The sequence below is a fragment of the Xiphophorus couchianus genome, chromosome 13 (assembly GCF_001444195.1).
Source record: "Xiphophorus couchianus chromosome 13, X_couchianus-1.0, whole genome shotgun sequence".
Lineage (NCBI taxonomy): Eukaryota > Metazoa > Chordata > Actinopteri > Cyprinodontiformes > Poeciliidae > Xiphophorus > Xiphophorus couchianus.
This window is the reverse complement of record NC_040240.1, coordinates 18788293-18806946: the sequence shown is the minus strand read 5'-3', so window position 1 is coordinate 18806946 and position 18654 is coordinate 18788293. Positions and strand designations below refer to the sequence as shown.

At 37.9% G+C, this 18654-nt stretch overlaps 3 protein-coding genes across 4 annotated transcripts in view; all 3 read left to right on the top strand.

Moving 5' to 3' along the window:
• Positions 1-12051, top strand: part of LOC114155762 (gastrula zinc finger protein XlCGF8.2DB-like) — a 723567-nt gene extending 711516 nt beyond the window's left edge. The window contains exons 1-3 of one of the 2 annotated variants that reach the window (XM_028035827.1): positions 7748-7948; positions 8031-8389; positions 10684-12051. In XM_028035827.1, the coding sequence (XP_027891628.1) occupies positions 8326-8389; positions 10684-11915 (1296 nt within the window). In that variant the 5' untranslated portion in view covers positions 7748-7948; positions 8031-8325 and the 3' untranslated portion in view covers positions 11916-12051. Of the gene's footprint in view, positions 1-7747; positions 7949-8030; positions 8390-10683 lie in introns of those variants that run through there. The other variant, XM_028035828.1, reaches the window with a different exon arrangement.
• Positions 1-18654, top strand: part of LOC114156166 (gastrula zinc finger protein XlCGF8.2DB-like) — a 29016-nt gene that overhangs the window by 3135 nt on the left and 7227 nt on the right. Inside the window, exon 2 of the mRNA XM_028036438.1 lies at positions 3311-3315. The gene's annotated coding sequence lies outside the window, so the exon portion shown is untranslated. The remainder of the gene's footprint in view (positions 1-3310; positions 3316-18654) is intronic.
• On the top strand, positions 486-2075 carry LOC114155806 (gastrula zinc finger protein XlCGF8.2DB-like). The gene has a single exon (XM_028035915.1). It carries the CDS (start codon positions 625-627, stop codon positions 1786-1788), a length of 1164 nt encoding a protein of 387 aa, XP_027891716.1. The 5' UTR covers positions 486-624; the 3' UTR covers positions 1789-2075.

The following is an 18654-nucleotide window of genomic DNA, read 5'->3' as shown; positions in this document are numbered from 1 at the left end:
ACTATTATTAATTTTATAATAAATAAAAAATATTTAATATCCGTTCATTTGAGAATTCTCTAATTGTCAGCTGGATTTGTCGCCTGATCTGTCTCTCTGTCTACGCTCTTAAATTTTTCGGTGTGGGTTTTTTCATTTTTTTCATTTCTGTCGTAAACGATGAACGATTTCTCCCATTTACTTCAATAAAATAACGATTGTTTGTTTCCTCTGTTTTCTTGTCCAGATTGCCTGCAGTGTAACATTTATTACCAGGAGAGGAGATCCACTCTGGACCAGGAGGAGTTGGAATCTCTGCAGGTGAAACAAGAACAGGAAGAGCCTGAAGATCATCAGATAAAAGAAGAGCAGGAGGATCTAAAACACCAGCAGATAAAAGTGGAAGAGAAAGAAGTTTACTGCAGTCAGGGTGAAGAACAGATTGAATTAAAACAGGAGACTGATACCTGCATGGTGGTTCCTGTTGATGAGCAAACAGACCACACTGAATCAGAACCAAACAGGAACCAAGTCATCTTCCAGGAAGCTGCTGAAGCTGAGAACCAAAATCAGGAAAGAAGAAAACCTTTCTCAAGTGTCATCTGTGAAAAGCGTTTGACTTTCAAATCTGTTTTTGATGCTCATATGAGAACTCATACGGGTGAAAAGCCGTTTACGTGTGTGACCTGTGGAAAAAGTTTTCGTCAAAAATCTAATTTAACTCGGCACATGATGATTCACACTGGTGAAAAGCCGTTTTCATGTGTGACCTGTGGAAAAAGTTTTAGGCATAAACAGTATTTAACTCGGCACATTATGATTCACACAGGTGAAAAGCCGTTTTCATGTGTGACCTGTGGGAAAACTTTTAGGCATAAACAGTATTTATCTCAGCACATGATGATTCACACCAGTGAAAGGCCATTTTCATGTGTGACCTGTGGGAAAACTTTTAGTCGAAAATTTACTTTAACTGAGCACATGATGATTCACACTGGTGAAAAGCCGTTTTCATGTGTGACCTGTGGAAACAGTTTTATTCATAAACCGGCTTTAACTGAGCACATGAGGATTCACACTGGTGAAAAGCCGTTTTCATGTGTGAACTGTGGAAAAAGTTTTAGGCATAAACGGCATTTGACTCAGCATATGAGGATTCACACTGGTGAAAAGCTGTTTTCATGTGCGAATTGTGGAAAATGTTTTAGTCAAAAACACGTTTTAACTCGGCACATGAGGATTCACACTGGTGAAAAGCTGTTTTCATGTCTGACCTGTGGAAAAAGTTTTCTTCAAAAACAGCATTTATCTCGGCACATGATGATTCACACTGGTGAGAAGCCGTTTTCATGCGTGACCTGTGGAAGAAGTTTTACTCAAAAACATGATTTAACTCATCATGTCATGATTCATACTGGTGAAAAGCCGTTTTTATGTGTGACCTGTGGAAAAAGTTTTACTCTAAAACATGCTTTAACTATGCACATGAAGATTCACACTGGTGAAAAGCCGTTTTCATGTGTGACCTGTGGGAAACGTTTTATTCGAAAACACAATTTAAGTAAGCACATGATGATTCACACAGGTGAAAAGCCGTTTTCGTGTGTGAACTGTGGAAAATGTTTTAGTCAGAAACACGATTTAACTCGGCACATGAGGTTTCACACTGGTGAAAAGCCGTTTTCATGTGTGACCTGTGGAAAAAGTTTTAGTGAAAAACAGAATTTATCTATTCACATGAGGACTCACACTGGTAAAAAGCCTTTTTCATGTGGAAACTGTGGAAAAGGTTTTTTTTTACAAAGTTAGTTTAAATCGGCACATGATGACTCAGAGGCGACAAGCCGTAGCAGTGTTTTACATGTGTGTCCTATGTTGAGCTTCACTATTAAATTGATTTGGTTAAAAACTAGAATTAAAGACTGGAGAGATTTCATGTCTATAAAGCATCTTTACATTAGGATACGTAGAGATGTGAAGCAATTTCCTTGAGAGATGCTTTGTTTTTTTTCTGGCATATTCTGTAGCAACAATAATGACAAACTGTATTGTTGTTATATAAACCGTTCAATAAAATGACATGGATTATAACAAAATTGGGTGATAAATTGTACTAGGTGGCATTTAATGCCCTTATGGCTACTGGGTATAAACTGATCTTCAGTCTGTTTGTCTTTGTTTTAATGCTCCTCTATCTGCAGCCAGTTGGAACAAATTGTAACCTGGGTGTGAGGAGTCTTAAAATGTTCTTGGCTTTCCTGAGGCAACGGACCTGTGGAGTTCCTCGAGAGAAGGCAGAGAGTAGTCGATAGTCCTCTGGGCAGATTTTATGATTCTCTGGAGAGGCTTCCTCTGTGCTGCTATGCAGCTGGAGAACCACGCAGAGGCAATAGAAGAAAACATCTCTTAGAGGTACCTCCTAAATTACACGGGGAGGCAGCCATTTTGGGTCAAGGGGCAAATTTTGGCCATTTTTCACTTTTATTCAAGTCAAACTTTAACAAACTCCTCCTATGGATTTCGACCTATTGGCTTCATTCTTGGCCAGGATACAGGTAATGACTGGGGCTTTAAAAGTTATCAAAAAAATTCACTTTTTGTATATGTTCAGGTGGCATGGTAGATTGGCGAATTTGGCGTACTCGCCAATGCAAACAAAACGTTATGACTTTCACTTAAAAAGGTCAATTGGCACCAAACTTGGCATGAATGATCCTGGTTGGATCCTTGACAATCCTATGTCTTCATAATCTGACGTCATCTACTATCAAGGTGGAATAACATCCCCACATAAACTCCCAGGTGCATCAAACTTCATTTGTATCATCACAGACCAGAGCTCATCACATTCACATGGCCAATTAGTGACATCACCACAACCCCTTTCAACAGGAAGTCAGTGTTTTCCCACTCTCTTTCTTCCCTTTACTCGGTAGTTCATGCAGATTTCAACCTGTGTTTAATGAAGTAGAACAACATGATGGTAAATCCTTCTCTCAACACTGGCTGGCAGCAGCATGTGGATGTGGCTGAATGGTGAATACTAATCCATCGCTGTTTGCACCTTTATCTCAAAATCATACATGCATCATTGTATTTGCACTAAACTTGTTATGATTGACCTTGGTTAACCTCTTAAGAACCCAATGGCATTAAATTGTCATTTCACTCCACTGCGCCCCCTAGGTTATTTCAACAGCTGTATCTCCTTTTTACATGAACCGATTTGCACCAGATTTTTTGTGCATCATTAGGAAGCACTGCTGAACACATGAGTGTATAACGGACAGGTGTGGGAACTGTAAGAGCGTTGACGGTGGCGCTGATGGAGCTCACGTGGTTTTTGCATTGGTGAAATAAGAACATGTTTAGTTTACATTCAAGGATGTACTTACAGCCAGGCCCTAGCCATACAGGACACAGTCTTTCATCCCTGTTACCTTTTCCCTTTTGGAAGTTACAACAGTAACAACCTGAAGAACTCTTTGATGGAAGAAAACTTTGAACTTAGTGTTCCCTCGCCCGGATGTGGGTCACCGGTGCCCCACTCTGGAGCCAGGCCTGGAGGGGGGTACAATGGCGAGTGCCTGGTGACTGGGCTTTTATCCATGGATCCCGGCCGGGCTCAGCCCAAAGAGGAGACATGGGTCCCCCCTCCCATGGGCCCATCACCTGTGAGAGGGGCAAAAGGGGTCGGGTGCAGTGTGTGATGGATGCCTGCCGAGGGAGGGGGCCCTGGCGGTCCGATCCTCGGTTGCAGAAGCTGGTTCTTGGGACGTGGATTGTCACCTCTCTGGTGGGGAAGGAGCCGGAGCTAGTGTGTGAGGTTGAGAGGCCACCCTAGGCTACAGTTCGATGATCAACTTTGTCACCCTTTCATCGGATCTGCGGCCACAGATGCGGCCCATGTCTTGGACACTCGGGTGAAGAGAGGTGCATAGCTGTCCACTGACCACTACCTGGTGGTGAGTTGGCTCCGGTGGTGGGGGAGGATGCCGGTCAGACCTGGCAGGCCCAAACGTGTTGTGAGGGTCTGCTGGGAACGTCTGGTGGAATCCCCTGTGAGTCGGAGCTTTAACTCCCATCTCCGGCAAAACTTTGAACATGTTCCGGTAGAGATGCGGTACATTGAGTCTGAGTGGACCGTGTTCCGTGCCTCCATTGCGGAGGCGGCTTATCGGAGCTGTGGCCGAAAGGCTGTTGGTGTATTTAACAAGTTATTTACTTGTTTAAAATTGTTGACAGTCTTTTTCTTTTTTTTTTTTGCTTGTCAAATATGAGATTGCTGTAAAGTCAGAAAAACATGCATTATGCTAGCAAAGTTTTTTGTCTCTCTTCTAAAATGTATAAACTTTCAAATTCATCTATGTTATGAATTCGTACTGTTAAATTCTGTGCTATGTCCTGCAAGCAAGAACAGGTAGAAAGAGACAGCTGAGCTCTCTTCTACAATAATGTGCATTGTTGCAGAAGATGTTTTTGATGTGTATTAAACACATCAAAAACTGATTGATCCAAACAAATGAAAATGTTTCTTATTGAACATTAAAATCAGCCACTGTTTTTCACACAATTAGAAGAAATCTTTTAGAACAAAAAAAATCATCTGAAAAGAAACACTGAGAGTTAAGTTTCTCCTCTAAATATTATGTGTTGACTTACATCAATCACATTAGTTTATGTGATGTAAATTTTTCACGAGTTACAAACATGAAATCCTTTAAATTTCGGGTTAGGGTTTACTGGACCCTTCCTAGCAGACACACTGATTAGACATAAATGTAATTATATTTGCATAGACATAAAATATTGCGGATCTCACCATAAAGGTTTTCTACAGTTTAACAGGTGGTTTCATCAGATTCATTTACCATGACATTTCTCATGTTGCATCTAGTTTAGGACTATATTTCTATATAAACACAAATGCTTTTAATACATAAATCTATTAGTTAACAGTGATACTAGATACTCAAAAAGGTCCCAGGCTACTTTACTCCCTAATAGTTTAATAGAGTGGTACAAATCATTCCCGGAATAAGACAACTCTAAATAAGCAAAAATAATAATGGTTTTAAGAGTAAGCTGTAGCAGTTTGTATGTGTTCAATTTAAGAGTAAGTTAAAAAAATGTTGTTTTCTCCTCTGATACATTTTCATTCTTACTATGTCCTATAGTTGTATTTACTTTAATTTCAACAGCGAGGATATGCTAACAAAGGAATCAAGTACCTTAAGTTGCGCTACCCATGTATATTTAATAGGAAGGAATCTGATGGAGGGCTTTTGTGAAAACATGTATATTGGACAGTTAACAGGCTGGAAATTCGAAAAATTTTATAAAAGTTTTTGCTAACCATAAATGTTCCATTCTACACATTCTTCAATCCCTACTGACCTCTTCTAGTCTGAAGAGAAGATACATCCAATTGCAAGCCCACAGTATGCCTGATTTTAGCATTACCAGACATTCAAACCCATGTAGACAATGTCAAAATAAACAAAACAAAAATGGACGCCATACACCCACTTGCATTTCTCATACACAGAGATCCAACAACCAACCAGAACCAGGACCACCAGCTTAGGAATCATTCAAACCAAACCCCTATCCCAAGTCACAAACCCAGCCTGCCAACCAAAGGATCCACCTAGTCCCAATGAAGCAGATCCAGCAGACATACAGCGCACCGGGTTGACTGAAAGAACCCCAACCCAAGAAATGGACCGACCGACTACTTCTTGAAGCTCATCAAGAAAATGCAGAGTGTGTGCAAAGCAGTAATCACAGCAAAAGGTTGCTACTTTGAAGAAACTAGAATATAAGGGGTATTTTCAGTTGTTTTAAACTTTTTTGTTTAGTGCATATTTCCACATGTGTTATTCATAGTTTTGATGCCTTCAGTGTGAATCTACAATGTCAATAGTCATGAAAATAAAGGAAACTCATTGAATTAAAAGGTGTGTCCAAACTTTTGGTCTGTACTGTATATGGTCTAAAAGTGATCTAAGCTTAGATTTAAAACTTATAAGATGATAAGTTTCTCTTTAAAACAAAATGACATTGTAACTGATGCTGTTATTTGTAAAATTATATTAACCAGTTCAACTCCACCTATGTAATAGCTTAATGAATAAATAAAAAATAATTACTTTTAAAATTCATTATAAATTAATTTTCATACATTGATTGTTCTTGATTTTAGAAAGTATTGTTGATTATTATTGTCTTCAGTAATTTAGTGTTTCTGTTGTCTTAGTTATATTTTTCTCTGTTCTGCTGCAGCTGTTTTCTATTATAGATCACCATGTTTCTAATGCTGGAACTAATTTAACCTCCACACATAGATATATTATTAGTGTCTTAGAAAGTTAGTAGAACATTTGCCTTTCCTGTGAAAATGTCGTGTTAGTGCTGAATGTTACTGCTGAAAATTGTAGAAACATTTGAGTTCAACTGCAGAACACTTGCTGAAATGAAATGAGTAGAAGCAGCAGGAAAAAGTTAAACAGTGCAAATCTGTCAGCCAAACTGAATAATTTAAAATCAGTACCAACATCCCTGCTTAAAACTTTAAATATTGCATAGAAATGCTTACAAAAGTAAAGTATAAAGTCATATATTGAATAATAGAACTGCTCTAATTCCAAAACTACAACAACTACATATTTCAAACCTGGACTGGATTATTCTGCTCTAAAAGCAGAATATTTTAATCCATGTTTGGGATTAGTGAAACCTTTACGTGATTTGTGAAACTTCACTAAAGTTTAAATTACTATTCACACTTGTTCCATGAAGTTTTTTCCAATTCTAATTCAAAACCACTTTATTAATCCCTATGGGAAATTAAATGTTGGTGTAACTCATTAATTCTTCAAAAAATTATTGTAGATGGAGATGGCTGTTGGAAGGAAAGATCTTCTGCAGCCGTCTGTTAAGTGAAGTTTCACAAATCAGATAAAAGTTTTACAAATCAGAAACATGGTTTTAAATATTGTGCTTTTAGTTGAGAATAATTTAATTTAGGTTTGAAGTATCTAGGTGTTGTAGTTTTGGAATTAGAGCAAATCTCATGTGATCGAGACCTAAAAAAGGGTAAAAATTGCCCTTCATTGCGGTCGACTATTGTGGCAAATAAGTCTAAGTAAGTAAGTAAGTAAGTATCCTCTGGTCTGGAAGAATAGGAGTCTAAAACGTAGTTGCTAAGGTAGTTTTTTCTGGACTCTAAGTTTGTTCTAATCCCTGTTTTGGGTTAGACGTCTGGGTTGCTAGATAATTATAAGTATTCTTTGGACTTTCTAAGTATGCTCTAAATTTGTAAAAGTAATGAGTACTCATCAGTTTCTAAGTAATAATAAAAACTAAATGTTCCTGTTCTGGATTTTATTTTTTCTGGATTCCAAGTTTGTTCTAATTCCTTTTCTGGGTTAAAATGAGTACTCCGCAGTTTCTAATAATATTTTGTTGATAGTGTCAGAGTCTCACTGAGGAAAAAACTGCGTTAGGTTTTGTATCACTTTATTATATAACTGATGTATGTTTGCATATAAAATAAAACAATAGAATTTAATTTACAATTTTTATGTCTTCGTGTCACGAGGTAGATCTCAGCCGGCTGGTGAGAGAAAAAGTAGATCTTGGTCTCAAAAGGTTTGGGCGCCACTAATCTGGGCCAAACTCACCACCTTCAATCCTCAGAGCTAAAAAAGAAATAAATACAAACTATTATTAAAATACCGGTAGACAATTCAAATAGATAAAACCGTTAAAAGTCATTTACACTCGACCACCAGCACCGCACAATTCAGTGAACAAGCCGGTGCTGATCGGCTCTCAATAAGCCACAGGATGGGCGGAACCAGCGGTAACTCCGAACAAAGCAGCAGCGATCATTGTGGATATACGGAAACTATAGGAAAGGTTCTGATCTGGTGGAGTGAAGAAACTGTGAAACATGTTGCGGGATGTAGGAGATACGAATCAGAAGACAATATTAACTTTGGATTTGTGGAAAACTGGAAAACTAATATTGTATTTGTTTTATTTAGATAAAGTGGAAGAAAAGATTTTACGTCTTTCAAAGAGAACTGGCACTGTATGAGAAATCTTTAGATGTGATGATCGTAAGATCCACAAGGTGGCGGTAATGCAATGACATGAATGAACGACAGTCATAAAATCCCGAAGAAGAAGACAAAGAAGACGGCACGTGGTTTGTTTGGTTGAGTGTTTCTCTAAAAATATCTTCAGTCCAGCTTGAACGAGTTTATCAACGAGCCGTTAACTGCTGCTGAAGAAACATTCACAGAGTTTAAAGAAATCATCGTCAAGTCGGAGGAAGAGATGGATGATCATCGCAGACTGCTGGATTTCTCCCGGAGGCCCCAGATAATCTTACACCGAATAGGTAGGAACCACCAGCGTTTGGATGCAGGTTAAGGTCTAAATGTCTGCACCTTTCTGTATGAGGATCATTTTAGTAAATGTTCTTTTCCCGTATAAATGATTTTTAACAGGTAAATGAACGCAGACATCAGAATTACGCTGTGAAAATGGTTTATATACACGAAGCTGAATTTGGTTTCCGATTCGGGAAATGGCTAAATGGTTATTCCACCTAATTTTTCACTAGCTTCCGCATCTTATTCGATTCTAGTTTAAAAACTACAACACCTGGACTCTTCAGACCTGAACTGGATTATTCTGCTCTAACAGCAGAATATTCAGAACCTTGTTTGGGATTTGTGAAACCTTTTTCTAATTAGTTAAACTTCAATAAAGGTTGATTTCACCACTTTTTGGATCTCTTTCCCTAACATTGATTTAGATTATTCCACACAAGGTGGGAAAGACTCTTATTTATATGAAATTCTTTCACTCTGTCTAAAGTAAAATAGCTCCTGTTTTTGTTTTGAAGGTTTCATAAAGACCATGTGAGGAAGAAGTGGGGAATGTCTTTAAGGAGAGACGGATTCACTGCACTGATGAATCTCAGCTGCTGAATCTCTCTTAAGCTCCTCCTCAGCTGGAAAACATGAATAAAACCTATATAGATATTATGTATATATGCATGTCCATATAAATATGTGTAGTTTAATGCATATTATTCAGCATTAATAATTATTTAAGCATCTTTATTTCTCTATGATTGTATCATTTTGTGTTTGTATATTTATATAAATATGTATTGATATTACTAAATAACATATTTCAAAAATTATGACTGGTTGTGTGCTTTGTAAAATAATCATAATACAGAAATATCAACACATTCTATTCTGACTCTATTCTGTTTTCCCCACTAAGAATAGTTAAATATGCTCAACCTTATATCAGTCATTCAAAAATACTTTAAAAATCATTTCCTTGTAAATGTTGCTAACCTTTTAATAAGGTTTACAGAAAAATTGGTGAATATCTGTTTAGTGTTTAGTGAGTTATGATTGATAAATGCGCTGATACGTCATTGAGTCTGTTAAACATAAAGCTGAGTGGAACGGTCGACCGCTCCAAGATGGCCGCCCTAAATCTCTTCAGTAACAATAGGCAAGAGCGGTCCATGAGGCGTTTATTTATAGTCTATGGGGAAAAAGGGCACAATGACGTATGGGCAAAGGTGCATTCATGGGCCCAATATGAGTGGGAATTTACAGTTTCTTTATGTTTACGCCGTTTTCAACTAATACACCAAACAGTTACATAGATAAAAGAAGTTCAATGTCCAAAGAACTTGAAGATTGCTTTTATAGTTTATTTTTTTCCAGTTTGACAAGCAAATAACAAAGATCAAATTTTTCATTAGTGATGTGTTGAGTAATGAAGCGGGTAAGACAGAGAACTCACCTAAACCTGAGCAGTTAAAGTTTTTATTTTTTAGTAATAAATCGTTGTCCCTGGTGACATAGCGAGTAACAAGCCAATCACAACCCTCTTTTCTATTTGTTTCTAGTTTTCTTTTGGATCCAGCCATTGTTTCATACAACCAGATTAATCGGAATTTATGTATCAGAATCACAAACATTTTAAACTTGTTTATTCATTGTAAAGCTTCATGTTGTTTTCACGTTGCCTATTTTACATATATTGTCCAGTTGATGTCACAGTAGAGCAAATGAAGCACCGCGGTGCATCGGCTCATGAGTCGAATGATTGGATGGAGTTCCTCAGGGCTTCATGAAGCTGCATCTCACCATCACTACTTTTCATTGTTTCCTCTCCTGCTCTGGTCAAAACCCACAGGCCCAACCCAGTGCATGCTGGTCCTATACCAGTCCCTATACTTACAGAAAATGGACCCACAGTTCTTAATGTCTAACTTAGAAAAGTTAATAACAAATAAACCTACAAATAAACTCATGTTTATAAATAAACCATAAAGATATAAAGTGAACTAAAGTAAAATTTCAATATAATTCAAAGTAATAAAAATAAATAGTATCTTGAAATAATACAATTTGCAGGTAAATATTAACAATAATCCCTACTACAATTAATTTTGTAATAAAATATTTTTTTTCATATCCGTTAATTTGAGATTTCCCCAAATATCAGCTGGATATATTGACTGATCTGTCTCTCTGTCTACGCTCTTGAATTATCAATTGTTTTTTTTCTTATTCATTTCTGTCTTGAAAGATGAACAATTACTCGTATTTATTTCAGAAAAGGTAGCAATTACTCTTTCTCTGTTTTCTTGTCCAGATTGCCTGCAGTGTAACGTTTATAACCTGGAGAGGAGATCCACTCTGGACCAGGAGGAGTTGGAACCTCTGCAGGTGAAACAAGAACAGGAAGAGCCTGAAAATCATCAGATAAAAGTGGAAGAGAAAGAAGTTTACTGCAGTCAGGGTGAAGAACAGATTGAATTAAAACAGGAGACTGATACCTGCATGGTGGTTCCTGTTGATGAGCAAACAGACCACACTGAATCAGAACCAAACAGGAACCAAGTCATCTTCCAGGAAGCTGCTGAAGCTGAGAACCAAAATCAGGAAAGAAGAAAACCTTTCTCATGTGTCATCTGTAAAAAGCGTTTGACTTTCAAATCTGTTTTTGATATTCACATGAGAACTCATACGGGTCAAAACCCGTTTTCATGTGTGAACTGTGGAAAAAGTTTTCGTCAAAAACAGCATTTAACTCGGCATATGATGATTCACACTGGTGAAAAACCGTTTTCATGTGTGAACTGTGGAAAAAGTTTTAGTCAAAAACATAATTTAACTAAGCACATGACGATTCACACTGGTGAAAAGCCGTTTTCATGTGTGAACTGTGGAAAAAGTTTTAGTCAAAAACAGCATTTAACTCGGCATATGATGATTCACACTGGTGAAAAGCCGTTTTCATGTGTGAACTGTGGAAAAAGTTTTTGTCAAAAACGGCTTTTAACTCAGCACATGACGATTCACACTGGTGAAAAGCCGTTTTCATGTGTGACCTGTGGAAAAAGTTTTAGTCAAAAACCGACTTTAACTCAGCACATGACGATTCACACTGGTGAAAAGCCGTTTTCATGTGTGAACTGTGGAAAAAGTTTTGGTTATAAACTGGCTTTAACTTTGCACATGATGATTCACACTGGTGAAAAGCCGTTTTCATGTGTGAACTGTGGACAGAGATTTAGTCGAAAACAGGATTTTACTCGGCACATGATGATTCACACTGGTGAAAAGCCGTTTTCATGTGTGACCTGTGGAAAAAGTTTTATTCGAAAACAGGATTTAATTCAGCACATGAGGATTCACACTGGTGAAAAGCCGTTTTCATGTGGAAATTGTGGAAAAAGTTTTTGTCAAAAACAAAGTTTAATTCGGCACATGATGATTCACACTGGTGAAAAGCCGTTTTCATGTGTGACCTGTTTAAAACGTTTTAGTCATAAACATAATTTAACTCAGCACATGACGCGTCACACAGTTGAAAAGCTGTAGAAGTATGTTCCATAAATGTCCTATGTTGTATTTGTTAAATGTGATCATTTTGATCTTCACATTTGGATACTTAGAGATGTTCAACCATGACACATTTTCCTTCATTGATGTTTTATTTTTCTGGTATATTCTGTATCAAAAAACAATAATGATAAACTGTGTGTTATTGTATTAACATACAGTTTATGTCAAACTGTATGTTGTGTGTGTACAACATGAAGAGCAGAGGGCTCAGCACACAGCCCTGAGGAGTGCCAGTACTGATGCTGATAGATGAAGAGGCTTGGGGGCCCACTGACTATTTCATGCATTAACAGAGTTTGACCGGACATGGACTCCCTTCCAGAACATTCTCACATGATTGGACTTGAGGGATTGATTTGTATTATTGTGTACCATAGAGAGTGAGTGGGGTTTATTTGTGTAGTTTTTTAAATCAACAATAGAATGTATATAATGGTTGAGTGTTTAAAAAAAAAATCTACAAAACAGTATTTGTGTTAATTTTGTGTTTAATGTAAAATGAGATTGAATCTGATTTCATTTATTTCAAATTATGTTAACCAGTTTTACTCTACCTAATTAAAATATTCAAATAAAAAAAATCATTTGTACTTTAAAGAAATGCAAAATTCACTGCAAACTAATTTTCATGCATTGATTGCACAAAGTACATGTAATTATTTTTAATATTTTGCTTTTTTCTCTTGTTTTAGCTGTAATATTTTAATCTGTTCTGCTGCAGCATTTAGATTACTGTATTTTAATGTTGAAACTATTTTTATGTTTATATGTATTTTAGAAAGAAATAAACGTGTAACATTTCATTTAACATTAAAGGTTTTGAGTTTTCCTTTAGTGTATGTTGTGCCTGATCCTTGAACCCAGTAGATGGTGGTACTACAGCTATACTGGTTGTAGCCACTGTGGTTCCTGTAACTGATGGGTTGCCGGTTCAAACTTCCCACATGTAACCCAGGTGTCCGCCATGACCCAATCACCTTCCCTTTAAGTTGATTCTCATGTGTGCTTCCGGGTTTTGTTTTTTCTTCCCCACCTTGCTGCTACTCACTGTTGGTTGTTTGTAACGACTGCTAATTATATTATCTAGGCAATTTTGAACTTGAATTATGAAGTGCGCTTTTTTTTAAAAAAAGGATTTAAATTATTCTTTTTATCTTCTCCTTTCTTTTTTATTTTTTCTATGAAATTGTTAAAATATAGCAAATACATATTTAATTGTTTTCTTGTCTCTTCCATTTAGTTTATATAAATATAATGTTTACAAACCAAAGGATCCACCTAGTCCCAATGAAGAAGATCCAGCAGACATACAGCGCACCGGGTTGACTGAAAGAACCCCAACCCAAGAAATGGACCGACCAGCCAGCTCAGCGCAATATCCAGAACAAGAATACCACCCACAGCCCTGAATCCCAGCCCAGCACCAGGCTGTGGCCACAAATAGCCTAGCAAAGCAATAAATCACACCCCATACCAACACCAAGACAGACAGACAGTAAACGATACCAGACCCAAAAAAAGGGGCCAATCAAAATGCAATCACCAGCCAACACAAGCACTTTCACCACTTCATACACAAATAAGCCAAAAACACAAGCCTCTCACCTTGCCGACTACACCACCAGTAGGAAGGATGCTACAGAAAAGCCAACGCACCAACTGTGAATAAGGAAGCAGCCCCTCACAGGTCCATAAACATCCCAGCCGCCAAGTGATAAGTAAAAAAGCCAATCCTAACCTGGTACAAGACGATGGTTGTTGTTGTGAAGTCCAACATAATGAGAGCTCAGCGACCCCAACCCTGACAGACCCACACAGAGACAGGCTCACACAGAGACTGCTGGATCATCCAGACACAGGACCACCACCACCCCACTGCGATCCACCTCACAACTGAGGACAAGACGTGGCATAAAGAGCCCAAAACCATGTTGAAAATTCACAGTGCAAACATGCAGTGCATGAACCGGCCCCAAATCCAGACTACATACGGATCAGAACCCAAGTCTCAGGGTTCAGCCAGGATCCAGGGAAAATACGCCCCCAGAATCCCAAGACTACCCCAGGAACAATACGGCCACCATGCCAGTAACCCATCTCAAGCTGTAAGGAGCCCCAAACTCACCACATGCTGCCGCCAGAAGTCATTCACAGAGTCACTAATGTCCCTCCCCAGATGAGGGCCACAGACCCCAGATGCCCAAAACCTAGACCCGTACCAGCAACAATGTCCCACAGGACAGCCAGGTTCTCCAGAGTCGAGCAATTATGTGTATAAATCCAGATTTTCTTCTTTTAGACAAATAAAAAGAAAGCCATAAAAAATGTAATGTTGATATAAAGTTACATTTGTTAAAATCTGAGGGTTAAAGCATAATTTCTGTCATGAGGAGATTGATCCGCTTGACCCACATACAGAACAAACATGAAGCCGGTGAATCAGTTCAATACAGTTTATTTTGTCCAGAGAATTGAATGAAATGTGAATCTTGTCCCGGAGTCCACTGTATAGGATCGACTGCATCCTGGAGGAGGGAAAGGTGAATGGTGAGTCTGCGTTCTTGAATTGAGACTGAAGGAGAGGATTTAATTACTTACTTGATGAGATGCAGTTAATCTGCCAGGGAGGAAGAAGCGGTGGGGGCTGCTGGAGTCGAGGCTGCTTGTTGGTGGCGTGTGGAGTCTCAGAGTTTGGTGTAGATCGCTGGTGGAGGTGGTGTTGGAGGGCGGACAGGTAATCGAGCAAACGGTGACCAGAGGAGCGAGCCTTCGCCGGTTCCCACACAGCAGACCGGCCTGAACCGGATCTGGCATTCTGCTGACACATCTGGCAAACCTCTGGCATGGCAAATTGGATGTCAGCCAGACTCAGGAAAGATCTGGCAGTGATGGCACGGTTCACATGAGGCATGCCTCACCTGGGCCAGATCTGTCCAAGCCAAATACGGGTTAGTTACTGAAGTAGTCATGTCACCATGTGACAATTTATTTTGTCATAAGTCATTTTAGGAAATCAGTTCTTAAACAAAGTTATAAAATGATAATATTTATAATTGATAGAAAAGTTATAATCAATTTATTCACCTCTGTTTATTAGCTCTAATTGAACATTTTCATTAATGGTTGTGCATTCTCAAACATATATACAATAAAATCTTTGATAGGTTTCTCTTTGAAACAAGATGATATTGCAACTTATGCTGTTATTTGTTTCAAATTATATTAACCAGTCTAACTCTACCTATGTAAAAGCTTTATGAAGACATTTTTAAAAACGTTTTACTCTATAGAAAATGGAATATTCACTATAAATTGATTTTCATGCATTGATTTTTCTTGATTGTAGAAAATATGGTTGAATATTTTCTTCAATAATTTGTTGTGTCTGTTGTCTTAGTTATATTTTTCTCTGTTCTGCTGCAGCTGTTTTCTATTATAGATCACCATGTTTCTAATGCTGGAACTAATTTAACCTCCACACATAGATATATTATTAGTGTCTTAGAAAGTTAGTAGAACATTTGCCTTTCCTGTGAAAATGTCGTGTTAGTGCTGAATGTTACTGCTGAAAATTGTAGAAACATTTTAGTTCAACTGCAGAACACTTGCTGAAATGAAATGAGTAGAAGCAGCAGAAAAAAGTTAAACAGTGCAAACCTGTCAGCTAAACTGAATAATTTAAAATCAGTACCAACAACCCTGCTTAAAACTTTAAATATTGCATAGAAATGCTTGCAAAGGTAAAGTATAAGGTCATATATTGAATAATTTCAGTATTAAAGAGAGTAATGGCATTTAACCCATCTAGTGCAGTAGAAAGAGTGTATAAGCTAACACTAGCTAAATAAATATTAGTGAGGCAATCGATGGTAAAAATACACAATTATTTAGTTTGTTGCCAAAACGCCACCTGGGACTTCCACCCAGGATTTGATTTAGGGCACAGGCACGTTTTTGCAATAGACCCTGTTTCAAAGTTATAATAATTTATTAAAATAAAAGCAGTAAAATTAAATAATACCTCTATGTAGATAAGAAGGAGTTAGAAAAACTAAGCTGAGTTGCCGAGGCTTGGCGGTGGGTGCTAGTGATGTGTCGGTCGCTAACGATCCGGCTCTAAGAGCCGGCTCTTTGGAGTGAACGATTGGAACCGGCTCCACAATGGGAGCCGGGTTTTTTCCTACAGTATATCGCTGTCTCTCCGCCTCCCTGTCGTTGTGCTTGTGCTCTGTAAGTGCCAGAGCTGATAGTTTTTCCCCACATCGTTTTTTTTTGTCCTGCGGTGCCTCGCTGTCTCTCCCCTCCTTCTCCCTCTCCTTGCGCGTTTTGCTCTTCTGCTAGAGCGGAGAGATTTTTTCCCTCGGTCGGTCCACTGCCCTCATGTCAAGCGTGTGCTCCACACATCTGACCAATCACACATAGTTGCCGAGGCTTGGCGGTAGGTGCTGACAGGTTCTGGATCGGAGGCTCCCGAGCAAAGAATCACCAAACACCGTGACGTCACAAACACTCGTTGGATTTCCCTCCATCGATTTATGTTGATCACAGGACAGCCACAGCAACAGGGGGCGCCACCATCTGGGCCAAACGCACCACCTTCAATCCTGAGAGCTAAAAAATAAATAATTACAAACTATTATTAAAATACCGGTAGAAAATTCAAGTAGAAAAACCCATTAAAAGTCCTTTACACTCGACCACCAGCACCGCACATTTAAATGAACGTGATGATCGTAAGATCCACAAGGGGCCGAGGATTGGACGAGGGGTGGATCAACGCAGGGCTGTTTGACCTGAAGCTTGGAGACAGGAAGCGTTTATGCGTTATTTTGGCGAGTATTAAAGTGGTTTTTGGCATAATCTGGGCTGTGAGTGGATCTAGATGGCTAGTTGTAGTGGAGGGTGTTCAGAAGATGAAAATATGCATACAGGATGGTCTATGGTAGAAGATAGAAGAGGGGGAGGGGGAAAGGATAAAGGTAAAAAGGGAATAAATGCCGGTAAAAGGTCTCTTGAAGATGAGGAAGAAAGAGTGGAAATAAAAAAGAAAATAATGATGGAAGACTTTAAAGTTATTTTAAAGTTTAAGGCTGGACAAGATATGATTGGGGTAAGTCCTATCAATCTATCAAATGGATTAAAGAAAGTCATCGGAAATGTAGAACTAGCTAAAGTTTTAAGAGATGGGAGCCTGCTTATTATTTGTAAGAATGCTGAACAAAAGAATAAGGCAGTAAAACTACAAATGGTATGCAAAAAAGAAGTGTTAGAAAGAAAGGTAGTGGGGGAAGAAAGAGGGGTGAAAGGGGTAATATCAGGGATCCCTGTTGGAGAAAATTTGGAAGAGCTTAAGAAAGTAATGAAAGGAGGAGAGATTATAGGCATCAAACGATTGCAAGCTTTTAGGAATGGGGAGAAAATGGACAGTACATCTATTCTATTAGATTTCAAAGATAAAGTTCTGCCTGATAAGGTGATGGTTGGTTACATGAGTTTTAATGTAAGAGCCTATATTCCACCGCCTCTCAGATGCTATAAGTGTCAAAGATATGGTCATACTGCGAATGTTTGTAAAGGGAAACAGAGATGTGGTAGATGTGGAGGTGAACATTCGTATGGTGAGTGTGGAAGTAACCCAGTTAAATGTTGTAATTGTGGAGGAAATCATACTGCAGCATATGCAGGATGTATGGTTAGAAAAGAAGCAGCCGAAATTCAAAAAGTTAAAATTGATAGGAGAATTACATATGCTGAAGCAGTGAAAGAGGTGAAAAATATTGGAAATGATCCAAAAACAAATTATGGAAAGGAAGAAGGGATTAATAAAAATCAGGGTAATGTCACGTTAGAAAAACTAATTCCTTTTCTTGCGTATATCATTAATTGCTCAGAACAAGCAAGAACTAAGACTGAAAAAATAAAAATTATAGTAAAGGCAGCTACAAAGTTTTTTAATGTCAAAGATCTGTCATGGGAAAAAATTCATGATGAACTTAGACATGGGGAAGGATCATCTGAAAATGAGGCTTCTCTAATTGTTGCATAATTCAAATTCTACAATGGAACGCTCGAAGTTTAATAGCTAATGGACAGGAATTTAAAGGTTTCATAAACAATTTAAATACAAAACCAGACATAATATGTATTCAAGAAACATGGCTTAAATCATCACTGCAATTTAATATTCATGGTTACTCAGTTTTACGTAAAGATAGAATAAATGGGAATGGAGGAGGATGTGCCATATTTATAAAAGAAAATATTAAATTCATTCAGCTTCAAATAATAACAGACCTAGAAATTATTGCTGTAGAAATTTGGACAAATAATGGAAATATCAAAATAATAAATTATTATAATCCTTGTAAAAAATTAGAAAAATTAAAACTTGAAACAATCCTAAGACATTGGAGAGGGAAGATAATTTGGTGTGGGGATTTTAATGCACACAGTACTTTATGGGGAGAGCAAGATGATTATAATGGAGGAGTTTTAGAAGAAGTGATTGAAGAAAAAGAATTGGTAGTGTTAAATAATGGTGTAGGCACTCGGGTGGATTTGATCAGAGGGAAAGAATCAGTTATTGATCTGACTTTGGTGTCGCAATCTTTTGCGGAAAATTGCAGCTGGAGAATATGCAAAAAAAGTACAATAGGAAGTGATCATTATCCAATTTTTGTTGAGGTAGAAATTGATATAGAGGAAAACCAGATAA

Coding starts and splice junctions, on each gene's coding strand:
- LOC114155806 (XM_028035915.1), top strand. CDS start 625: ATGAGAACTCATACGGGTGAAAAGCCGTTTACGTGTGTGACCTGTGGA.